At 43.5% G+C, this 25277-nt stretch overlaps 1 protein-coding gene across 1 annotated transcript in view; it reads left to right on the plus strand.

The window, feature by feature from the left end:
* UNC13C (unc-13 homolog C) overlaps positions 1-25277 on the plus strand; it is a 718105-nt gene that overhangs the window by 282641 nt on the left and 410187 nt on the right. The window contains exons 13-14 of the mRNA XM_088444832.1: positions 23966-24116; positions 24344-24412. Coding sequence (XP_088300958.1) covers positions 23966-24116; positions 24344-24412 — 220 coding nt within the window. The remainder of the gene's footprint in view (positions 1-23965; positions 24117-24343; positions 24413-25277) is intronic.

Raw genomic sequence — 25277 nt, forward strand, 5'->3', positions numbered from 1 at the left:
TAAAGCCTGCCACTCCGTGTCATAAATGGCATATTGGCAAGTTTACGTTTCTCTTCAGATGATTTAAATGTTTTTTTTAAGGTTATTATCCTGAACTTTGTCATTTGGGATTGTATGTGGCCTCTACTATGACATTGGGCATCGGCCTTGGCAGACGACGTTGATGGCATGTTATCGTCTATGTCATGACTAGTGGCAGCAGCTTCAGCACTAGGAGGAAGTGGTTCTTGATCTTTCCCTATTTTATTTTTATCGGAGAAAGTTTGGTCCTCCATTTATGTTATATCGATTTGATATATACGTGCGGCTAAGGCGCACACAAACACAGAAAATATTTTTTTATTTTTGCTGGAGAGTAGTGCACTTTGTGGGTTACACCACCCTTTAAGAAATGAGCCAGCCGGCTCTTTACTTATGGGACACAGGCGCACGCTTGGCGCTGCTCCTTTGTTGATAAACGTGCAGCCACAGTGCACACAATTCACAAACACAGAAAATATTTTTTTATTTTGTTTGGAGTGTACTTCGGGGGTTACAGCACCCTTTAATGGTCAAGCCAGCCGGCCCTTTACTTATGACACAGGCGCACGCTTGGCGCTGCCCCTTTGTTGATGCACGTGCGGCTACTGCGCACACAATTCACAAACACAGAAAATATTTTTTTATTTGGTTTGGAGTGTACTTTGGGGGTTACAGCACCCTTTAACGGTCAAGCCAGCCGGCCCTTTACTTATGACACAGGCGCACGCTTGGCACTACTTTGTTGATGCACGTGCGGCTACTGCGCACACAATTCACAAACAGAAAAAATATATTTTTTTTATTAGCACTTGGGGGGAGCACCCCTGACGGACAGAGCACCCCCTGGACAACACTATAGCACCCCTTTAGGACTGGGACACTGCACAGGACTTTGGAGTGGACACAGCCCCTATGGACAACTGACTGCACAACACAGTCCAGCCAGCCCCTATGGACTTTGAAGTAGTGGACACAGCCCCTATGGACAACAGCAGCACAGCACAACACAGCCAGCCCCTATGGACTTTTTGAAGTAGTGGACACAGCCCCTATGGACAACAGCAGCACAGCGCAGCACAGCACAGCACAACACTACTCTGCACTACACTACACTACACAGCCCAGCCAGGCCTAACTCCCACCCTCCCTCTTCACTGTCCACAGCCGAGTGAGAAAATGGCACCGACGCGGGTACCTTATATAGGATCCAAAACCTGCGAGACCCGGAAGGCGGGATGATGACGTTTTGCCTCGATTTCAGATCCGAGTCAGGCGGGAAAAGTCGAGCCTGACTCGGATCGGCCTCAGATCGGGGGGGCTCGGGGGGGTTCGGATTTCAGAAATCCGAACCCGCTGACCCCTAATATATATATATATATATACTACCCTGGTTCTACCCCCACTGACATTATACACATATACTAAACATACTCAACCTCCACCATTGAACATAAATCAGGGGTAGGCAACCTATGGCACTCCAACTGCTATGGAACTGCACATTACAGCCTGATCTGCCACAATTTTAGCATGCTGTAGGCCGTGCATGCTGGTATATGCAGTTCAACAGCAGGTTACCTACCCCTTACACCCCTGCTGCTCCCCCCTGACCTTTATTACTCCCACTGACATTACACACACAGCAGAATGCTTTTGGAGTCTTCGGCAGGTATAATTCCCATAAACCACTGCATCCTCTGCAGCCCCAATGCAGTCTTCTGGTAACAGCCCCCTGCCACACAGCAGGAAGGCTGCTCAGATCCTGTCCTGTGCAGAGCAGAGTGAGAGTTGGGAGAACGTGTCTCCCCTTCCTGTGCCAGTGATTGACAGCTCAAGACTGCTCAGGCACTGCTGATTGGTCAGAGCTCGTCCTGACTCTTGAGGTACCCGGCATCGCTAGTGTTAATTGCCCATTAAAATATGCGATATAGAGCATAATAAGCATAACCTCTGAGGGCTTCCCAGCAAGAAGGTGATCTTCCTCCGGGTGCCTGCACAATGCACTGTCTGGCGCTCCTCACACTTTTTATAACCCCGATTGGTAGCAAGATAAAAGTGAAGCTATCTGTTACATGATTTTATTAAAGTTAGGTTGTTGCAGTGTAAAGAAATAAGGGTAAGTAATGCTTAGACATGACTTGGCACCCACGAAGCGTGGGAAGTTCCCTTAACACAAATGCAGTAAATGGCCAACACTATGCTGTAATACGTTTTTAATGAGGGGCAGCGCTAATTGCAGAACTGTGTTTTATGCATATCCCTGGATATTTGGAAGTAGCTTTCATTTATCTTGCTGTGTTCTGCTCCAACAGACTGCAGTACAGGATTATTAAACGTGCAGAAAAGGAATAGAACTAGGTAAAGTACCTAATTACAACATATATTAGACAAAAATATATTCAAGGCAAAATACCTTTACGATCAGTGAGTTGTGATATCAAATCTCACTAAGATTAACATTGTTTGTTGTGCTTATAATCATTACATAGCTGCTAAGATGTTCCTTATACTGTACCTATTTGTATTTTGCCTTTATTGTAATGCAAGAAAGAAACAATAAATGAACACCTAAAAGTAGGGTAATACATACTGAACTCCATATCTCATACACTTTTCCTCCTCTGTCATCCCACATAATTTTCATACTTTTTTGGTGAAAACAAAAAATAACTTATTCCTTCCAAAACCTTAACTAGTAGAATGCAAGGTTTGTAGGGATGGCATATTCTGCATACCTCCCAACTGCTCCGATTTGTGAACCTCAATAGAGGTGGGGGTACGTGTAAGTGGGTGGAGTTTCACACATCTTTGACTATTTCTGGGCGGATCAGGGATATGTTGTTTTGTCCTGATTTTGCAAATCTGAATATTGACCGGTATAATATTCTGCCCCATTTAGATTCTTAAGATAATCTTGGAGTAACTGCTTTATGTCTTAATATTCTTGCTGTAGTCCTTATTCATGGAATAGCCTTATAATACTCAGTACATAATACATCTTCCCATATATAATCAATTGGTTAAATATGAAGTTATACAATCCTGGTAAGACTTTCTGAAAACAAAACTATTATTGACCTGTATTCAGTGTTGTGTGAGTTGAAACGTAATTGAACATGTCAACTTATTTAATAAATGGCTTAGTATTTTATTTTGCTTTGTTTTGTTTTTTACTGGAATTTCATGTTTTTTTTATCATCTTTAGATGATAGATTGTATTTAGTTTATGACCAATGTATTTCTTTTACAGCAGTAGCAAGTGTGACATTTACAAGATGCAGTACAAAATGAACAGGATGAATAATATATAAAGCACTATAATTTTCACTGTAAATTCTCAAACTTTACATCTGTTTTTCTCAGAGTTTCCCAAACTTGTTCCTCAAAGGTAGACTAAAAGAATTAAGCTTCATTTGAGGAAGACAAACACATAGGATGATGGAGCAACAGGGAAGGGGAAAGTATGGCATATTCTTTGTTCACCTGTTCTTGCTCCATGCTGATTTGGTAAGAACTTGCTTGAACTGTACAGGCTTCTTCCCATAAAGACCAATGATTACACCCCTGCTTACCTGTCAGAAATTGCAATGGAGCAGAATACGACACTTTGAGAGGCACAATGTTAGACACCTTCCAACATTCCACAGCGAATCTTTCGGAAGAAACCATGCACTCTTATAAGCAAGCATGCCAATTGTTGGAAACATGGGAAACAGTCGGGAAGCCGATTTACGGAATCCCGACTGCCGGCTTCCTGACTGTATAATCCCGGCAAGGGTTAAATGACAGACGTTGAAATCCCGACACCTGTCATTTTCTTTACGCCTGGAGACAGACACCCGGCTTACCGATCAAAGGTAATAGGCCGACGGGCGCAGACAGCAGAGGGGGGGCAGGGTTAGGTTTAGGGTTCCCGGGGGGGACTTAGGTTTAGGTGGCGGGGAAGGGGGGGTTAGGTTTAGGCACTTAAAGGGGAGGTTAGGGTTAGGCACTCCTAAGGGAGGGTTAGGGGGCAGAATAGGTTAGTGAATACTTGCCTTGGGACGATCAGGATTTTCATCCATGCGGCCGATGGTAATTCATACTGAATCCGGAAACATACTTAATGACGTAAGCAAAACACTCTTTAGAGTACACAAAAAAAACTAATTTTATAGCTGGGGAAATAAAGCAGGTAAACTCCTAGCAGTGTTTTCTAGGCCTCCTAGGAAACAACGTACAATTGTCACGCTAAAGCATCCCCGCACTGGGAATATACTGACTGAATCTAGGGAAATAGTTTCCCAATTCCAGGAACACTTTGACACCTTGTTTCGTTCCTCCCCTATTAATATTACAATTCAAAGCGCCCGTCTCACTGATGAGGTGCTACCGAAACTCACTTCAGAACAAAGGGAAGCATTGGCGGGTAGCATCACTATAGATGAAGTTAATATGGCTATATCACTGCTCCCCTAAGGTAAATCTCCGGGACCCAGATGGGCTCTCAGGAGAATATTATCGTATGTTACAACTACATATTACCCCGACACTGATTGAATTATTCAAGGCAATACATGACAATAATACTCCTTATCCGGCATTTAACGAAGCCTATATGACTCTTTTGGCCAAGCCGGGCAAAGACCCGAGCTTGATCTCCTCATATAGACCCATTAGTCTTTTAAATGTTGATTTCAAGCTCTTGGCCAAAATCATGGCTTTAAGGCTTCAAACAACACTTCCCAATATAGTTACTGAACACCAGACAGGATTTGTTCAGGGATGTCATGCAGTGAAGGCCATACGGACGCCAATATCAGCGGTAATGTCTGTTCGGTGGTGAGAATATTCTTTTAAGTTTGGCTGTTCATAAAGCATTTGACATGGTCTTATGGCCACCTTTATGTAAAATTATGGAGGGGAGGGCCTTCGAGACAGGTTTCATCTACTTCTTTACTAATTAAAGGAATATTGGGACCTCATTTTAATTTGAAGAGGAGCACCCGCCAGGGTTTTCACCTATCCCCACTTTTATTTAATTTAGCATTAGACCCCCTCTTAGACTTCTTCAAAACTGGCAGTCTTTTCAAGGCGTCAAAATAGGTCACCAGGAGGTAAAAATCTGATGATATCGTACTCTACATTAGCAATCCTGAACAATCTCTTTCCCTTATATTACATAGACTTGACCACTTTGGCTAATTATCTGGTCTTCATATTAATATGGATAAATCAGTGGCAATGTCGCTCACGGGCTGTGTCAGGTGTCCTGGGTGGGCCTCTCAATTTTCTCTTCAATGGGCTAAACCACATTTCCCTTATTCAGGAATTATTTTGCCATGTAATATTACTGATTTGTATAGGTTGAATAATAAAAAAGCCATAAGAACGTTAGCTGTGGATATCAGGAGGTGGGAGTGTCTGCCATTGTCCTTCCTAGGTTGGGCCAATTTCTTAAGAATGGTGGCTATCGCTCGTCTTCTATACTCTTTACCTGTTGGGTAAATTCATCCCAGATGCCTGGAGGCAGGTTATAAGTTGGTTCCCCTCCCCCCCCGTCACAGCCGCTGGCACTGTATTGTAGCATTACACAAGCAGATACACCCGCAGTTGCACACAGAATGTAGGCATGCCATGGAGGAGTGAAACAGAGTTGTGGGTGAGGGGGTGCCAGACGTGTCACACTGACAGAAGCTGCTGAGGAGCAGCAACACCAATGAGTAGTGACAGGCTATATACAGACGGAGGCAGCAGCTGATGGCTTCTCAGATGCCTGGAAGAGGTGCCATGTATTGGGTGGCCGTAACAATACACTCCGGGTACATAGTTTCTGCCCTATGTGGGGTGAATATATTATGGGCAATGGAGGAGGTGCCCCTTCAGTGCTGGAGCCCGGCGGCAGGCGCCTCCATTGTTTCCCATAGTTCTGCCCCTGCCCTTTACAATCACTCCTGGTAATTCTAACCAAAGCTGATCAACTTCAAATTAATGCACTAATCCGTAGGAGGTCGAGCCAGAAAAGCCCTACAGAAACTTCACCAGCCAAAGTCTAACGGAGGAATAAACTTCCCAGATATTGTAACATATAACCAGACGGCCCTTCTGAGACACTTGTGAGATTGGCTGCTTCGAACCTCGACTTATACTAATGTACTGTTAGAACAAAGGCCCTGATTCAGAGCAAGACGCCTTCGTCTGGCAGGCACGCCCCCGGCACGCCCACCAAAGGGGGCGTGCTGTCAGTCAACATCGACAGCACGCCCCCTTTGATGAGACACTACGAGCGAAGGAAAGTCGTGCGCATGTGCAGTGCAGACCATCGACCCACTTGCGAGCGGACAGCCGCTCGCGAGTGGGTCTGAATGAGGGCCAAAGTTTCTTAGAGGATTGCAATTTAATCTGCTTTCTTCATCAACATGATCAGGAAATACCGGAATTGATAAAAATGAATCCACTGTTATGGATGATCAGAAAATTGTGGCACATTTTGTGGCATAAAGCTGGTCTAAATGTATTTCATTCCCTCCATCTACCCCTAATCCGTAACCGCAACTTTCTTGACTGCATGGCTGCTCATCCCTTCACCATGTGGCGATTGGCGGGCATCTCATGCATTTAATCTTTAGTTTCCACAGATGAAAAACGCCTTCTAACATACGCTTAAACCTCAACACAATTTCCAATAAGTACTCCTTATCCTTTAGTTTTTCTGCAGGTACGGTTTTACCTTACTCATATTTTAAAAACTTTTCTGGTAAAGGCTGGGATAACACGTTGGACACTTTTCTGACATATCCGGTGCCACAACGTAAATCAATATCGATTCATTACACTATTATGAGATATATAATAGACAGAGCCGTAACTAGACATTTTGGTGCCCTGTGCCAGAAATAGCACTGGCGCCCCCCTGTACATTAAACAGGGACAGCACATGGGGGACATGGTCACACAATAGTATAAATTCAAATTACACTACACAGCAGTCCAACCTTATTCACATTACACCGCACAGTAGAGCCCCTTATTCACGTTATGCCACACAGTAGTAATGCCCCTTATACACAAAACGCCACATTGTAGTAGTAGTACCCCTTATATACATAAAGCCAAACATTATTAGTCCCCTTATACACATTATGCCACGCAGCAATGCCCCATACACATTATGCTACAAATGAGTAGTGCCCTTATACGCAGTATGCCACACAATGGTATCATGTAAATGAAAGCTAATGGGTGGGATGCATCAAAGGGAGAAATGTGGTCAAACCCCGAAAATGCGTGTTTGACCGCATTTCTCATATGCACCAGGCATATTGGATCAGATCTCCTCAAGTGTTGGGCATACTCCTAGTGTTGTAGTATGGTGACAAAGAGATATATATATATATACTTGTTCATTGTAAGAGACAGTTTATAATATAATTTGTGAAAGGATTACAGTTGAGTTGTGTTAGTGAGACAGAAAAGCAGGGGTTACTAAATCATAATTAACTGCTCCCACAAAACATCACCAGGAAGCAAAGAGCAACCACCACTTATAGGAAAAACAAAGACTTTATTCTCGGGGTAACTGAAAGTATTTTCTCTATTAATACACATACAGTACATGTATAGCAGGATTGTGCTCTCACTGTACCACTTGAGCTGAGTGTAGTGATGCTGCTGCCCAGGGGGAGGGGGGTTGACTGCGGGGAGTGGGGGGTTGTTAACCTCGCAGAGGGGGCGCGGTCGCTAGGGGGAGGGTGGGCAGGAAGAACCCAAAGTTGCTGCTGCTGTTCAGGGGGAGGGGGTTGATCGTGAGGGGGGGGTGCGATCATGAGGGGGATGGGGCAGGAAGAACCTGAAGGTGTTGCTGCTGTTCAGGGAGGGTAATAGCGAGGAAGGGGGGGTGATCGCGAGGGGGGGATGGGGCGTGATCGCGAGGGGGGGAATGTGCGGGCTTGTGGAGACAGTAGCTGAGCTGAAGCCGCTACTGTGTGTCCGTACTCCTCTGTTCCACACTCACAGCTTCACACAGACCTCCACCGCTATTGGCCTCTGCAGTCTGCACCACTGCTGCCATTGGCCAGGGGATCTGTCTGGGAGGTGGAGCTATAGACTGCATGGAACAAGCCGGGCGCACCGCTAGTGACATGCTGGCACCCGGCAAAAAAAAGTTTGTGGTGGTGGCCGGTTCCGCCCCAGGTCATTTTCCGCTCTGTGCGGTGGCACCGGCCGCACCACCCTAGTTACCGGCCCTGATAATAATCCATACTGCGATCTCTGGAGGTATGTCTAAATGGTTAGTTCACTTCTCAACTTCAACAATACCTATAATGGAAAAAGCTTTGGAATTTTCTAGAAAGACTCTCCCAGCTAGCATGTACACTGAACTATTTTGAAATATATATCACAATACCTATCTATCTCCAGTTAGGCGCTTTCGAATGGGGACTTCCGAAAATCATTTATGCCCAAGGTGCCAGGAGGAAGCAGATAATTTTCACTGAATTTGGCCATGTCCTTAGAAAAAAAATATTTCTGGCACTTAGTTCGCAGATATGCAGAGGTTAAGTTAGTAAATTATGTCCCTTTCAGCCCAGAGTGGGCAATTTTAGAAATTTTCGACCCAGGCTTGCGGATGACTTTAGAAAGTAGGAAAATTTTACTAGCTCTGAGTGCGGCAGGTAGAAAAACAATACTGCAAGGCTGGCTGGATAGCTCGCCCCCTCCGTTACCTTTATTTTTGACTAAGTTTCACTTTATATTGAAGATGGATTGGGTGGAAACACTTTTACAAAAAGAAAAAAGAGTGGAGCGTTTCTTTTTAATATGGGAGCTTCACATTGATACCCTTCCACTTTCAACTAGAAAACAATTACACTTTAGCCTAAAAACACTACATGGTAGCTTACTAGATTAGCGGTACAGGATCCTCTGATCGCCCTAATATGACATGTGGGATCGAATGGCTTTTTCTTTATCGGGTTCCCAGGCAAACGAGTTGAATTGTAATTTCTGTTGAATTAATAAAACTTTTATTTCAATAAATTGCTGATTATAAAAATACAGCAGTTGTGATCGCAGACTCCTTCAATGTCTGTAAATAGTATATTTTATTTAGATTTTAAGTCATATTGTTATTTATTATAAACCTCTACAAGTACTGTAATCAAAAATGTAATATGTATTATTACAAAAATTTTTTTACGATGCCTCAATAAAAAAAAATATTTACAAAAAGCATTGCAATGGAACGGATTAATAATCCTGATTTTCCAGGGCTGTACCACTTTTAGAAAGTGGGTTGTGACCTTGAGCAAATCTGGATGTGACAGTTATCAGGAGGCGTTTGCCTAGATAGCCAGAGCTTATTTTATCCAATTGTTTTGTTTTTAAATGTTGGGAGATATGCGTATATACACACAGTGCGGTAAGTAGCCGACCATGCCCCCTGATTAGATTATTAATGACGGCATGCAAAGGTGCCAGGGTCGGGAAGTACAGTGCTGCCCGGAGCTACGTGAGGATGCTCTGGGAGGCTGTACACACTGCAGTGTACAGTACATATCTGGGGTGGCCAAAGGACACTCTGTTCAGCACTGCAGCAATAATCCTGGCTGCAGGGTGTTGTTACAGGCACCCTGCTAGCCAAAAGCAAGGGCCGTGAGGCAACGATGGTGCCGCCCATAGCGACCTGCACTCTGTGCGGCAGCACCCCTCGCACACCCCTAGTTACTGCCCTGTGCGCACATAGGCTTATACTGGTTGTTCTATCAGGACACCACAGCTAAGCCACAGATCTGGCCTGAGTCTGTTTATTATGAATTAATAAATATTTTGTTTTACAAAGTCTTGAATATGTCTATTTCAAATTATAAGAAAGCAAACAACCACAGACTCTACAAAATCACAGATAACAGCGAACATATGTTGTCTTAACTATAAATATCACAAACAGTCAAATGAAGTCTGTCAATGTTTTCATTATAGATTTAACTAAGCAGAACTGTGATCTTGCATTATCTATTTCTTATAAAGGGGCTCATGTAGAGTTGGACATAAATGCATTTTGCTAGGGTTTCCTTTTTTTGTATTGTGTAGTGCAGCAAAAAAGAGCAAGTCTCTGTCTTTATGCAGACCGAGACGTATCTCCCCTTTGTTCCTCTGTGCGGTTAGAAAGGCTTTTTTTCTTTATTTAATAATCTGTTTTCATAAAGAGCATCCTCCACAGTCCACCCAGCAATGGCAATAGGGGCAGATTTGCAGCTAATTGTCAGCCTTGGGCAATTCAGTTGACTGTGGCATCGCTGCGCATTCCGGGGGTCATTCAGACCCGCTCGCGAGCGCAGGACGCTCGCAAGCGGGTCGATGTTCCCCCAATGCGCATGCGCACGACGGAGGGAGCTCCGTCGTGCGCATGCGCGAGACCCGAATAACGACGGCCAAGCCGTCGTTATGGGTCTCGCACTAAAGGGGGCGTGCTGCCGATGGTGAGTGACAGCACGCCCCCTTTAGTGGGCGTGCTGGGGGCATGGTTGCCAGACGGAGGCGTTCCCATGGGAACGCCTACCGTCTGAGTCCGGCCCCACTGACATCACTAGTGATGTCAGTGGGAGTGATTTTGGCTCTGATAGAGCTAAAATCACTCCAGGGCTTGCGGCAACGAGACCCTACCGCAGGGTCTCGTCGCAAGCCCGATGGTCGCGATGGTCTTGACCATCGTGACCATCTTTTTGGCTGCTCGCATATGCTGTGAGTGGTCACCCACAGCTATGCGAGCGGCCAGGAGGCCGCTCCATTTTAAGGTAGGAGGGCACTGATTCAGAGCGAGTGCTCTGGTCAGAGCGTCCGGCTCTGAATCAGGCCCTCAGTCCCAGATGGTGCACTTAGTGCAGATTTTTCCTTGCAACTCCTGAGGTTGTGAGGAAAAATCCATGGTAAGTGCACCTTCTTGGACTTAGGGGGTCATTCAGACCCACTCGCGAGCGGCAGTATGCTCGCAAGTGGGTCTATGGTCCCCACTGCGCATGCGCACGACGGAGGGAGCTCTGTCGTGCGCATGCGTGAGACTCGGCGAGCGACGGGCTTTCCATTGCTCGGGGTCTCGCACCAAAGGGGGCGTGCTGTCGATGTTGATTGACAGCACGCCCCCTTTGGTGGGCGTGCCGGGGGCGTGCCTGCCAGACGGAGGCGTTCCCATGTCTGAAGCCGGCCCCACTGACATCACTAGTGATGTCAGTGGGAGTGATTTTGGCTCTGATAGAGCCAAAATCACTCCTGGCCTTGCGGCTGGGAAACCCGACCGCAGGGTTTCCCTCGCAAGTCCGATGGTCGCGATGGTCAAGACCATCTTCTTGGACGCTTGTATATGCTGTGGGTGGTGACCCAGAGCTATACGAGCGTCCAGGAGGACGCTCCATTTTAATGGAGGAGGGCCCTGATTCAGAGCGAGCGCTCTGGTCAGAGCGTCCGGCTCTGAATCAGGGCCTTAATGCGCTGTGAAACCCATATATTCCAGCACTTTATGCAGAATCTATGCGATAACACGCGCTACCCCTGGGTTTACCAAGAGGGGACATTTGACTAATAATTTAATAGTCAATAATAATATTTTTTTTAACAGCCGGACGCAGCTGCTTTCACTGACATAGCAAAAATTTTAAAAAGAAGTCTGGCTCTATAAGAGTACATAACTACTGAATTATCAGCATTGAGCTTGCACTGTGATTCATTTTCCAATTGTAACATTACAAAGGAAACACTGTTTCGTTTTTCATGCATTGATGTATTGGCTTGATACATATGTTTCCATAGCTGTATGTTTCTGATTTTTTTTATGAATGGTAATACAATATTATCATGAAAAACTTATTATTTTATTTTATTACACCTTGAATATATTTTTTATTGTTTGGCATATATTATATTTATTTGACCAATTCTTAGTCCAGTTAAAATCTCTCTTTTTGTTTCTTGATATATATTGGTTGGCAACCATATTAACAGCAGCCAGGGACGGACTGGGGCTGTAGTTCAGCCCTGGCAGTCCGCCCTGTGTGCGTGCCTTAGGCACGGGTGCCTGTCTCTTCCTGGCCCATCACTGCCACCACCCCTTCCCTCCCCCTGACCACATAATATGTAACCAGCGGCGGGGGGCGAGGGCACTTCTGTCCTCCTCGAGCTGGCCCTGACTGCAGCAGAGAAGTATCAAATATATACAGTCAGGTGCATAAATATTGGGCCATTGACAGAATTTTCATATTTTGTCCTCTATTCTCCACCACAATGGCTTTGAAATGAAACAAACAAGATGTGCTTTAGCTGCAGACTTTCAGATTTAATGTGAGGGTAATTACATCCAAATCAGGTGAACGGTGTAGGAATTACAACGGTTTCTATATGTGCCTCCCACTTTTTAAGGGGCCAAAAGTAATGGGACAAACTAAACAATCCTAAATCTAACTTTCACTTTTTAATACTTTGTTGCAAATCCTTTGCAGGCAATTACAGCCTGAAATCTGGAATGCATAGACATCACCAGACGCTGGATTTCATCCCTGGTGATGCTCTGCCAGGCCTCTACTACAAATGTCTTCAGTTCCTGCTTGTTCTTGGGGCATTTTCCCCTCCCTTTTGTCTTCATCAAGTGAAATGCATGCTCAATCTGATTCAGGTCAGGGGATTGACTTGGCCATTGCATAACATTCCACTTTTTAGCCTGGGGGTGGGGTAAAACATATTTCCTATTTGAACATATAGGGGGGAATTCAATCGGCCGCAAAGCTAGCAATATTGGGGTTGTTGCCTAATTGTAGGAGGCGTGGCCCCCCCCTTAGGAAAAAAAAAAGAAAAAACGATTTGCCGCTGCATTGAGCCCCTCAGCCTCAGGAAATCTGGGGTGGTGATCAGTGTGATTGCTCCCCCCACCCCCGCACAGGCAGGGGAGACTGCTGCTGCTGCTCAGTGGCAGTAGTCTCCCGGTCCCACTGCAGCCCAGCACACAGCAGTCTGTGCTGGGCAGCTGACAGATAAGGTATCAGGCATTTCTTTTCAGGAGCTCAGCAGGCTCCGAAAAATATCCCAGATAACTACAGTATCTGTGTTCGGAAAGGCGTCAGTGTTAATAAACAGGATCTGTGAACTTATCATGGATCCTATTTGTATTCACCAGAAAACAGATAATTTTTGGGGTGAAAAAATGGGATATAATTGAATTGCCTGAAGACAATTTAAGCGTTATAGTCCAGTTTTAACCGTCTGAAAAATGATCAGGTCTAATTAACTTCCTCCATAATCTTTTCAATAAATACATAAAGCCCAATGCCACTTCCTGTTAATACGCCAACTTTAAAGTTACCATTAATGAATAATATGCAAAACACTGTTTACTATGAAAAATTGGACCATACAAAATATATTCAATGAGTTACCATACAAATAAGCAGCACTGAATACTGTACATTAATGGGATTGTGTTTCTCAAGTATGTTTTGAGGATGATATTGTATTATTGTGCACTCTAAGCAGGCCCAGCGACAGGGGAGGACTAGGGGCACACCTGTGCTCAGGGGCACGAAACATGTGACCTGTGTCTGCTGCAGGTCCGCGGCTTGTGTAAAATCTCCCCCCTCCCCCCTACTCCTACATCACCCCGCCGGCCGGCCGTGGCCTCCGTCTCTCTTACTTTCCCGTACGCTGTGTGTGGGCTGTGGATGCTTGCATGTTATGCGCGGCGTCATGACATCATTCTCATGACACTGCGCCGGCCCTCCACCCTGGCGTCCTTTGATGTCTACCGAGGAGCGGGCGCCGGGATCAACAGTGAGTCCAGCTGCCTGGACAGGACTCAGGAGGAGCCAATTAATCAGACACACCCGACACCGCCCGGCACACAGTGGGTCTGGCTGGGCTGCACCCGGTCCTCCATTGTGAACTGTATGTCCGGTAAGTCAGTATTAATTTTTAGTAAGTAATTATTAGTGTGCCCCCCTAATTACACATATAGGCAGCTCAATTTCTCATATATATATATATATCTATCTATCTATCTATCTATCTATCTATCTATCTATCTATCTATCTATCTATATATATAGCTAGATCTATATCTATATATACATATATATAGCTAGATCTATATATATATATATTTATACCGTATTTATATATATATAGAGAGAGAGACACCTATATATATGTATATACATATATATATATATATATATACACGTCTCATATATATACAGTGTGTGTGTGTATATATATATATATATATATATATATGTGTGTATATATATATAGATGTAGATATGTATATATAGATATATAGATATATCCAACAACCGGCAGCACTCCACGGACTTGAAAGAACCATAATACACAGCCAGGTATAACCGACGTTTCAGATGTTTACTACATCTTTTTTCAAACATCTGAAACGGCGGTTATACCTGGTTGTGTATTATGGTTCTTTCAAGTCCGTGGAGTGCTGCCGGTTGTTGGATATGTGCTAGTGTGTAGCCGTCATGTTGCTGATGAAGCGTGCCCCCCGCATCGTCAGTGACATCCTCTGTAGACCCTGCATGCAGGTCCAGTGGCCGATATAGTTGGCAGGGGCCATGGTGCCAAATGCAGCATGGCCCTGGCTGCCACTGCTGGCATCAGCAAGGGGTCGGGGTCGAGGGGGGGCCAGAGATATCTGAGTAACGGGCCCCAAGATTTCTGTTGCCGGCCCTGACTCTAAGGCTGGGTACACATGTAAAGATTTTCTGTCCAACCATCCAACTAGTTGATTGGTTGGAATGAAAATCTGGTAACGTATGGGAGTAACTGATGATCAGCAATTTGCTCCTAAATGCCATAAAACAGATGAAAATGGTCGTCAGACAAGTTTGTTAAATGTTTGATCTAAACAATTTGTTCTAACAACAGTATTTGTCCATTTTCCGGCGTTTGGGAACATATTGCTAATTGTCATTTGTTTTCATACTAAGGGTACTGAATTTAAACCTCTATAAGCTCCTGCCTTTACCTTCTAAAAACCTGCCTATACCCTCTAAAATTTACGCTATTTGCGTACGCAGTCATACAGTAAAATAAAGACTTCAGACCTTGAACATGTGTTTCCAAAGCACAAAGTATTATTCAAGCAAAGTACAGATAGTTACACGCTGTGAACTAAGTACAATTTAGCGCAAAGAAATTATACAGACCCAAGATACAGTTATACATACGCACGTGCTCTGGGACCAGATTCCGGCATCAACAAGAAACCTCCATCAACAGCATCAGCATGAAGACTGAAGACTGAGGTCAGAACCCACATATTTATACCCTTACAGAAATAGACCATACAATAGAAAAGTTTTGCATGGTTTCATTGGTTCCCAGTGCAGGTGCATCTGTTACAGGATATTTAACAGGTTGATTCAAATGGACACAGGTCAGCCTCCGACAGCCTATTGTCTCTTCTATTCCCCCTGCATGCAAATCTAAGCTGTTAATTTTACAAAGTACATTTTGGTGCTTTAACTTTCTACGGTCCATAAGTTGAGAATGCATGTTGCGAGCTTCACACCAATGATACCGGGAAGCTGTTGAGAAAGTGCAGATCAGTATAACACCAAACACAGTTTACTTATCATGTATTAAACCTAAGATACCAAATAACCTTTATTTCACAGCGTTAGTACTAAATGGATAAAACTTGAATCTTATACATTTAAACTATGGAACCTTTACATGAATGTGCAGTGTCTAAGTATTAGGGGTTTGGGAAAAGATGCTAGTTAACTTGAGGCAGATGCGTACGCACAAAGCTAATAAACAGAGTTTGCATGCGGGATATTATGCATTCGCTAATGTGCGACATGTTAACAGCGCAACTGTGCATAATGTGCGTTGTTTATGCATGTGATTCTATTTATGATGGATTTAATAAATATATATATATATATATATATATATATATACACACACACACATATATATACACATACACTCTTTACTAACATTTTTAAACTGCAATGCAATGTGTTATGGGCAGTGAGCTTCACTCTCAAACAGGATGGAGACCCCCTGCCGATTGCTGGTGCCATCCTGTCAGAGAATGAGTTTAAAAGCTTTCTTCTGCCTAATTAGGATACCTGTGTCAGTTCTTTTCAAGCAGATTTCTTACCATTGTTTATTCAGTCAAATTCAAGTGTCTGGGCCATATTACAATTGCCACAGCTACACCTGTCCACATGTGGGGTCTCTCCCTTTACATGCAAAAACACCCACAGTTCCTGGTGTATTGTCTTTTCTAATTACTTTTCTCAGGAAGCTGTTTTTCTAGACTCTGCGTGAATACTGTATTTGTTATGGTATTTTTTTTATGCAAGGTTGTCCTAAGATACATCAGGGTATGGTTTCTGAAAGGATTATTAAAACATTGCCATATGTACTGAGCTTGTGAATTGTAACTTAAAACGGCGCTAGGCGGCCATTCGCAAAATGGCATCGTTTCGATCTAATTTTAAGCTGATCTTGTGTCAACCAATTATCCAGCTTCGACAATACCTTACCAGATTTTCATTCCAACCAATCAACTAGTTGGATGGTTGGACAGAAAATCTCTACGTGTGTATGCAGCTTAGTTTATTACTGAGCTGCTGTTGTCCCTTATTAATAGTCGAGTGTAAGGGGGGGTGTATCTGCAAGTATTATGTATACCTGTGATGTATGTACAGGGGACAGCAGCAGAGTCCACCATTTTGGACCACAAAAGCAGCCCTCCCTCTTTAAATTACATTAGTCTGTGGGCTAAAATACTACAAAATGCGCAATTTACAAAGAGAGAGGGATCCATAAGATATTTCTCCATCAATGGTGGTCTGCACATGTGTGGTCTGTAGACTGTGCATGTGCAGTAGCACACTGAGGTCCTGAAGAAGTAGTGAAGTGGTCATATTAGCGAAACATTATGTTAGCAGGTACAGCAGTACTCACTGTTACATGCAATCTATCAATAAACCAACACCACTCTTTAAGTAACCAGGCTGTTTGAGTCATCCACTGGTGTGTGTCTACATAACTCTGCAATAACAACACCTGCACACACATCATTTCCAATATCCGTATGATACCTAATTTCTTATTGCCGTGATAAGAAATTATAATTATCAAGGCTAAAACCCATTAATTATTAAATATGCCCCCTAGGTTTAAAAAAACATACAGTATCCTTGGAAAATGTTGTCCTATATAGACTAAATGCAGTGTAATGTAGTTGCTTTAACTCTGTGTATAAAATGTAATTCTCTTTGCTTATTGTACTAATATGTGCTTTACAAGTTAATATTTATTACACCTAACTGCTGTATTTAAATAGTTAAAATACAGAAAAATTACAATATAACAATGTACTTTGGTGTAATGCAGCAAAGTAAGCTAAGATTGTATGACAAGTAATGTACTGTATATGCTGTGCATTCACCCATATTTCCAGTGTTCCTGGAAATTATATTCAAATGTTGTTTTATTTGTTTTATAATAGTTTTTGTTTTCCTGTATAAATTCTAATATATTGAGCTTCGATTAGCAGAAATCATAATACTGTGTCATGATATTTGATATAATTATACCGAGAGATCTGTATACATTCTTAAGCCCAGTAGAACTTTGTCATTTGCTCTTGATGGCACTGCAACCATAGACTCTTTCACATCATTCCAGGCTATCCTTAGTATGGATATAGTATAATATTAGATTATTTCCTATACAGTTCATACAAGATTGTTATTCACATTAGCAGTGAGCAAAACCTTAGCCCAAGTACAGTATATTAATATCTACAGTAAGCCCTATAGTCCATGTATTTTGCAAAATAAAATAAAATAGCATCACCTCATTGTCATTAGAACACACAGCAAGCCCCTTACTCACTTTGGTTCTCTGGTTGAGTTGGACAAATCCATTCAAACTATAAGCTTTAAAATGATGCATGCATTTACTCAAATATGCTAAATGGTAGTGCAATTATACTTACACCAAGATCCAACCGTGTCATACGCACAATATTTTAGTATTGGTTTTGATAGCAAAACAAATTACGTTGGAATTTAAATAAAAACATAATAAAGCTGGTATAATATTACCCAGCTCAACATGAGCCCTTTTATCTATTGTTAATGTCATAATTGCACCTGTGATTTTAAATGAGAGTTCTGGACCAGTGATGTGTCTATTATAGTTTCATGGTCATTATATTTGCATACCTTGTGGGGTCTGATGGGGGAGGTGGCTAGATTAGAACAATTCCTGCTACATATGATTTAGCACAATTTCGGGGGATGTCATTATTTGCATGAGCTGGCTGGGTGAGGAAGGTATATTTTTGGAGGCACAGCCTTTTCCTCCCTACAAAATAATCTACATTTTTCAGATGAGGAGCCAGAGACCCAACCTTATTCCTCCCTTCCTGCACTTTTCGCTTACCCTCTTGTAGGAAAGCACATTTCTAAGTGGACCTCGCCCACTGTAAGACTCACAAAAGGGACTTCCATAACAAAGACAATGTCACCTCACTCTTAGGATTAATCGAATGACGGTACACCAAGCAATATTAGAAGAAAAATTGAAATGTTTCAAATAATGAAGGGGCACTTAACAGTTATATACTATTTGCAGATTATAGGCCCGCATTTGTAGCTTATACTGCAGGGGATCCTTATATGCATAATAGCTAGGTTCCTCCACCTGCAGTCAGTGGAGTGGTGGGAAAATACACAATATTAAATGTACTTATATTTAGGCATTGTGCTTCAAATTATGAAAAAAAACCCTTTAACTTAGAAAATCCTAAACACCACACACACACGGTACAGGATGGTCGGCTTGAGTCCTGTCTTACCAGGGGCGTTTCTAGAAAGGAGGGGGCCCGTGTGCAGCCCCCGACACGGGCCCCCTCCTCTCCGCCCAGCGGCCGGCAGCGCATTGAGCTGTGTGCGGCCAGCGCCGGAGTTATAGACTCTGGGCACTAGAGTGTGCCCACAGTCTATAGTGTATGCACAGATCACCCCGAAAATGGCCGTGGCAGCCATTTTCCCTGTACTGCGCATGCGCAAACGACGGGCAAAAGGCCGCCGCTGCCATTTTCCAGTCGTTTTACAGCGCCGGACCCCCGCGCCGAAGTGGGACTCCGGAGAGGTAAGTAACATTATGGGTGCAGGGTGTGTGGTGCGGGGCCCCCCTGGACCCAGGGGCCCGTGTTCCCCGTACACCCTGTATCCATTATAGATAACTCCCTGTGTCTTACCTATATGGTAGTTTCTCTGCAACAGTGAAACCTCTGAAGAAATGGATTCTTCCTGGGCAGACACTAACATCAGTTGGTATTCACTATTCATGTAGGCAATCACATGGTCTGGAAGACATCTGTTTATGTATGAATATAACCAATGTAATCATCAAACAACAGAGGTACTGTACTGTAATGCGTTTTTTTTGGAATTGGTGTCTTTAATGAGGATTAATGTGCGCCATCCTTTTCCTTCTAATCTTGAAGGTAGTGGAAAATCTCTAGCCCTTTCCCCACTGTGTCTTTCCAACAGTCTCATTCCACCATGTCTCTCCAGCAGTCTCTGCTCCCTCCCCCCATGTCCCTCCATAGACTCAGCTTCCTGTGTCTTTGCAGCAACCACAGGTCAGGCCAGATTCATTGCACAGGCACTGGGAACCGGCCGGCCACGGCCAGACCTGCAGCAGCGGCAGCCCCCCTCAGGTAAAAGGCAGTGGTCAAAGTGGGAATTATGAAGTGGGGGTATGGAAAATGCTCAATAGGGACCGTATCACTCTCTCCATCTACAGATGGCGTAAGCACTACATTGCCAAACAGCGATACGCTAAGCTTACCGCTGTTTGTTAAATACTAAAAGGAGGAGATAACCTCTTTAGTGAGTGCTAAATGGGTTATGTCTTCTTGTTAAATGGGTCCCATGGGCTTCACATGAAAAGAAAGAGACACACACAGCAATAAAACACACACATATAGTCACCCACAGGAAATATTATTCACCAGTTGCATCTTTAACCAGTCTGTCAGTGGGAGAGGTGGAGAGGGATCCAGATGTGGTGTAGGGAAGCTACAGGGATGGATATGAGGAGGGCAGCAAGGAACGGAGTTCTATCTAGTGGCAGCTCCACGGGACCCAGGAGCAGCATCTGCGGTAATCAAGAGGGCAGGAAGGTCCATTGACTAAGAGGTGCCAGCAGCAGAGCTTTGCATAAACACTAACTTCCGCTGCCAGTATGAGGGGCCGTCCAGCCACCCAGGGGTAAGAGAGAAGCTTCCGGGTGTGGGCCGTGTGACTGTCAAACCAAACGCACAGGCAGCTGTCCCGATCGGCGTTTAAGCCACTCCCCTGTAGTGTGCAGAGACTGCAGTCGCTCCCCAGTTAATTCAGCCCTGCAGGTAGAAACATGAACAGAAACAATTGGCCAGTGTCATACCTCTGCACTCTTCGAGCACATTTAGGAAGAGTCTTCCTATATGTGCTCTAAGAATGCAGCGTTATGATTGCGGGGCAGTGGCTTAAGCACCTAGCGGGGCACCTGCATATGCATTCCAGGAAAACAGAATCGGAGGTAGCGAAATGCTATACCCCAGGATCCGGGTAGTGTGGGAACATTATGTGGGGGCCCTTTATGTGTTGGTTCCCCGGGGCGACCGCCCCTGTTGTCCCCCTGTTAAACCAGCCCTGTCTATATACTCTAAAACACCTGTGACTTTTATATTTGTATAATTTACAATGAGGTGTGCTTTATCATCTGTATATACTGTATATAATACTGTAGATATATAATTTTTATGCTTTTTTGTCAGCATATGCATAGCTGACCGTGGTTCCACACTCAGGAATACTCTGACTTGTGATAAATTCCTCTAATAGACTTGGAGAAATCACTGTGATATAGTTTTTCCCAAGAGCAGACGGAACCTCATAAACATCTGAAATATGACACAACAACTACTTTGCTTATTGTGCTCACAAGTATTAAAAGATTCTGTTGCTTACATCTCTAGAGGATAGAACTACATTCATCATATTAAAATCCAGTGGAAGGTACATGGTTTTACACAAGAACAAATTGCACTGTCAACCTTGTTTGTCAACTTTCTGACACTTAACAAGGGATAGATTTCAGATTGGCTTAAGTCCACAAATGCAGGGAGCATCTCTAGAATTTAAATGGCCACCATTGCAATGTATGAATTTCTCATTTTAAGGTGCAGATTTTGATTGTATTTTGAAACAAGCAATACTTTCAATATCATACTTTCCTACTCTAGCAGAATGCCCATGAGGATCCCACATTTAGGAAGTAACCATGGACTCCCAGAAGAGTGGGTCACCCTCCTGCATCTAGGCCACTACCTGGTGAACTAGGCGGGATGGGGCGCACAATGACTCAGTGAATTGTGTCATCGTGGCCCTTCCCTTCCTCGTCAGTATGATCCTGCAATTTGCTGATTTGAGAGAGTCTCAGTGATATTCCCTACAGGGGCCACCAGCTAAACAAGTGGGTATGTACAGTATGTCAATACTGCAAACAGTAAGTGAATGTCACGCAGGCTGAAATGGGAGTAGAAAGTGTTGTTAGGGTAAGAAACACAAAAGAGAATACTGAGAATTGTGCCTTGACAGTATAATACCCCTTTTCCACTGGCCAAAATACCCGGGTTATTTCTGTGTCAACCTGGGTAGCGGCTCAGTGGAAAAGGCTCCTAGGAAAAAATCCCTGATCTATTGACCCGAGAAGAAATACTGGGTTTTAAGTGGGTAAAACCCTGGTCAGGCTCAGTGCCAACGGGTAACCGAACCCGGGACCCGTTTACCTCATGGTGTTTGGCTGGTATTTGGAAGCTGGCTGTGACAGCTGTCACCGGGGAGGGAGAAATCACAGCCTCCCCGAATGGTCCAGACTATTCCAGTTTTACCCCATCCCCGCTTCATACAGGGAGGCTGTAATCTCTCCCTCCCTGGTGATAGCTTTCACAGACAGCCTCCCGAATGCCCCCCCCCACCTCTGGAAAAGACCCCTCCTCTGGTTGCTGGTCCGCTCCAGTCTGGTATTCAGGGGAGATTTGGAGTTTCCGGCGCTTGGTGATGACATCATGTTCCATGTGCAGTATGAAAGGCGCCGACCTGGGATATTCCCGGGTTGGCGCCGCAGTGGAAATCGGGTAAATCCCGGGTCTGACCTGGCTTGGAACCGTGTTCCAAACCCCAGGTCAGACACGGGATTTTGATGGAAAAGGATTATTTGTAATAAATGCTAAAGTCACACTTTGCATATGAATTCTGACATTTTCTGCAGTAGAAATCCATTGACTACTTGCTGTAATATAGCCACAATGCTACTTACTACATACCTTTACACCAGGTCTCCAGAACCCCAAAAATTTTGCATCACTGGAGTAGGGACTGATGTGAATAATGAAATGTTATGTGTAAAGCCCTGAGTAATATGTGTGTGCTACATATGAAACTGTCAATGAATGAAATGTATATGGCAAATGCCGTAACTGTGTGAAGTTTGTATAGTCTCTGTGCTTGCATGAGTTTTCTCCGGGTACTCCATTTTACTCCTATAATCCAAAATATACTGGTAGGTTAATTGGCTCCCGACAAAAATTAACCCTAGTGTGTGTGTGTACATGTGGTAGGGGCTATTGATTGTAAACTGTACTGGGGCAGGGACTAATGTGAATAGCCAAATATTTTCTGTAAAGCGCTGCGGGATACTCTGTGTGTGCACTATAATAGTAACTAGTAATAAATAATAAATGATGTATCAGAACTTCGAGAGAGATAAAGTAGAGAAGTTGTCTAAAGCAACCAATCAGCTTCTGTCAGTTATCTAGCACAGTCTGTAAAATGACAGTTAGAAGATGATTGGTTGGCATGGGCAACTTCTGCACTTTATCTCTCCCTAGGTGGTTTGATACAGTACCTCTCCCCCTATATGAGCAGGGGCACAGAGAGGGGGGGAGCGGGTACTAATTACTTGGGCTTGTTGGAGAGGCCAGGGGGAAGTCCGGGTCTGCCGACACCCCCTGCCCTTTTACCTGTCAGCAGCCTCTCTCCCCAGAGCTGGACTGCAGTTGGGCTAAGGAAGCAGAAGCAGTGGTCTCCTCTGTCTGTGCGGTGGTGGGAGGGAGCGATCACACTGATAATGCTCAAATTTGTCCCTGGCTGAGGGGCTTCCAGCTCGCCCTTGTTCAGCTCACAGTGATGCTTCACACGCTGCAATTTTTTATTTTCCTAAGGGATGTGGCCACACCTCCTGAAATTAGGCCACAACCCAGAAAATTACCTGGGCCCGAACAGACTCTCAACTGTTTACGCTCAGTGGAGGTAGCAATGTAACAATTTGCAAGTGCAGCTTATCAGTTCATAGATGATAAATGACAGGGTTTTTTTTACTTCAAAATGGCTGTCTCCGCTGACGTGTGGAATTTTAGAAAAAAAAACGCTAAAAGATTTCCTATAACTGATATTAGGGGCATGCTAGCATGTGCTGTACAGCATTGTGACTAGCTTTAACACTTTGAACATGATGCCCTACTTCTAAAGCCGGGACTGTCACAATGCATTACAGTGCAGTATTAGCATGCCCAGCGTGTCGGATTCCACATACAGTATCGCTGTCCATGTTCTGCTTGTCAACATTCTAACTATGGATCAGCCTTTCCATCCCCTGACAGGGATGTTGCAATGCTGGTGTATATGGATTAAAGATGTGGTAATTCTACTAATGTACAGTATTTCATTTATAGTTAAGAGATATTAAAAATAAACAATTTATACCCCGTGAACTGAAAGGTGCAAAAAACTGGTGCTGTATACACCTTTTATAGATCTAGTGCTGTAACACAGACTGCAACTTCATTTCAGACAAGCACTTACAAGGTTCTTTCTCTTTTCTCTAGGCATTTTTCCTGCCTGTCTTCCAAATACATGTGCCCAGGTGTCCCTGCTGTCATGAGTACCTTATTGGCAAATATAAACGCGTTCTACGCTCACACAACAGCCTCAACAAATGTTTCTGCCTCAGACCGGTTTGCTGCTACAAACTTTGGAGTGAGTGGTACTGAGAATGTATTAATTGTATTGAAGTATGCGGTGATGGCTTAAAGAAAGCCTCTACACCTTTACATAGAGTAAATGATGCTTAATGCTGCTTGTAAGCATTGCTAATATGACATTTACATGTATTATCGAGACACTTGCAATATAAATGCTATTCAAGTGTTTCCAGTGCTATTTTCTTTAAATTTCAATGATATCTATTTTTTCTATTTATACAGAGAGAAAAGTTTATAAAACTGTTGGATCAGTTGCACAACTCCCTGCGAATTGACCTATCAAAATACAGGGTAAGTATATTTAGTCATTAGAAAATTAGCTGCAGTGTAGTTTAATTATCAAGATTCAATTTTATTATTTTGGGTACAGAGAATCCATAAAGAGAGTTTACAGTACATGTAATATAAATGGTTCTGACAACGTTAGATTTAGCTTTGATTTTGTTCTGTCTTTTTACCTTAAATGTTTTATAAACCTGCCTACCTGCCTGCCAAGTTGACGAATTGTGAGTCATGGTTGTACTGATTGTTCTGTTGAGAATGTATCAGCTGCTGTTACTGTTTGTTAGCATTGTATTAGTCTTGGATTGCCATGTACAATGCCATTTGTTGATATCTGGAGTATTCATCTTCACCTGCCGCCTCCACTGTTACCTGCCGACCACTGCACATTCCTGTTATATCATCAGATTTGTTTGTTACATCTTGTTTTACATTCCTGATAATGTTATTACAGATAGGCACATTTGTCACTGATTTAACGCATTGGTTTAACTTAATACTGATTAGAGATGAGTGTGTTCGGTTTTATTGCTCATCTCTGCTACAAATGTTAAGGGTAATCTTTGGCCCTTTTGAAAGTTAGAGCCAGTCCATGTGGCTGCAAATGTGTGTCAATTCACCCTGTGACTGGAATGTATTAAAAATATGTTACATCTGATTCTTCGTTATAATTTCTATACTACATACATGGCCAAAAGTATGTGGACACTGGAACACCAGGCTTATGTTTTCTTGTTGAATATATTATTTCAAAACCATGCATTAATATGGAGTTGGTCTCCCTTTTACTGCGATAGCAGCCTCCACTTCTCTGGCGAAACTTTCCACCTGATTTTGAAAAATGGCTTCAGGGATTTGCACTATTCAGCCACAA

Source organism: Taudactylus pleione, unplaced genomic scaffold (genome assembly GCF_031769625.1).
Source record: "Taudactylus pleione unplaced genomic scaffold, aTauple2 ptg000019l, whole genome shotgun sequence".
NCBI classification, from domain to species: Eukaryota; Metazoa; Chordata; class Amphibia; order Anura; family Myobatrachidae; genus Taudactylus; species Taudactylus pleione.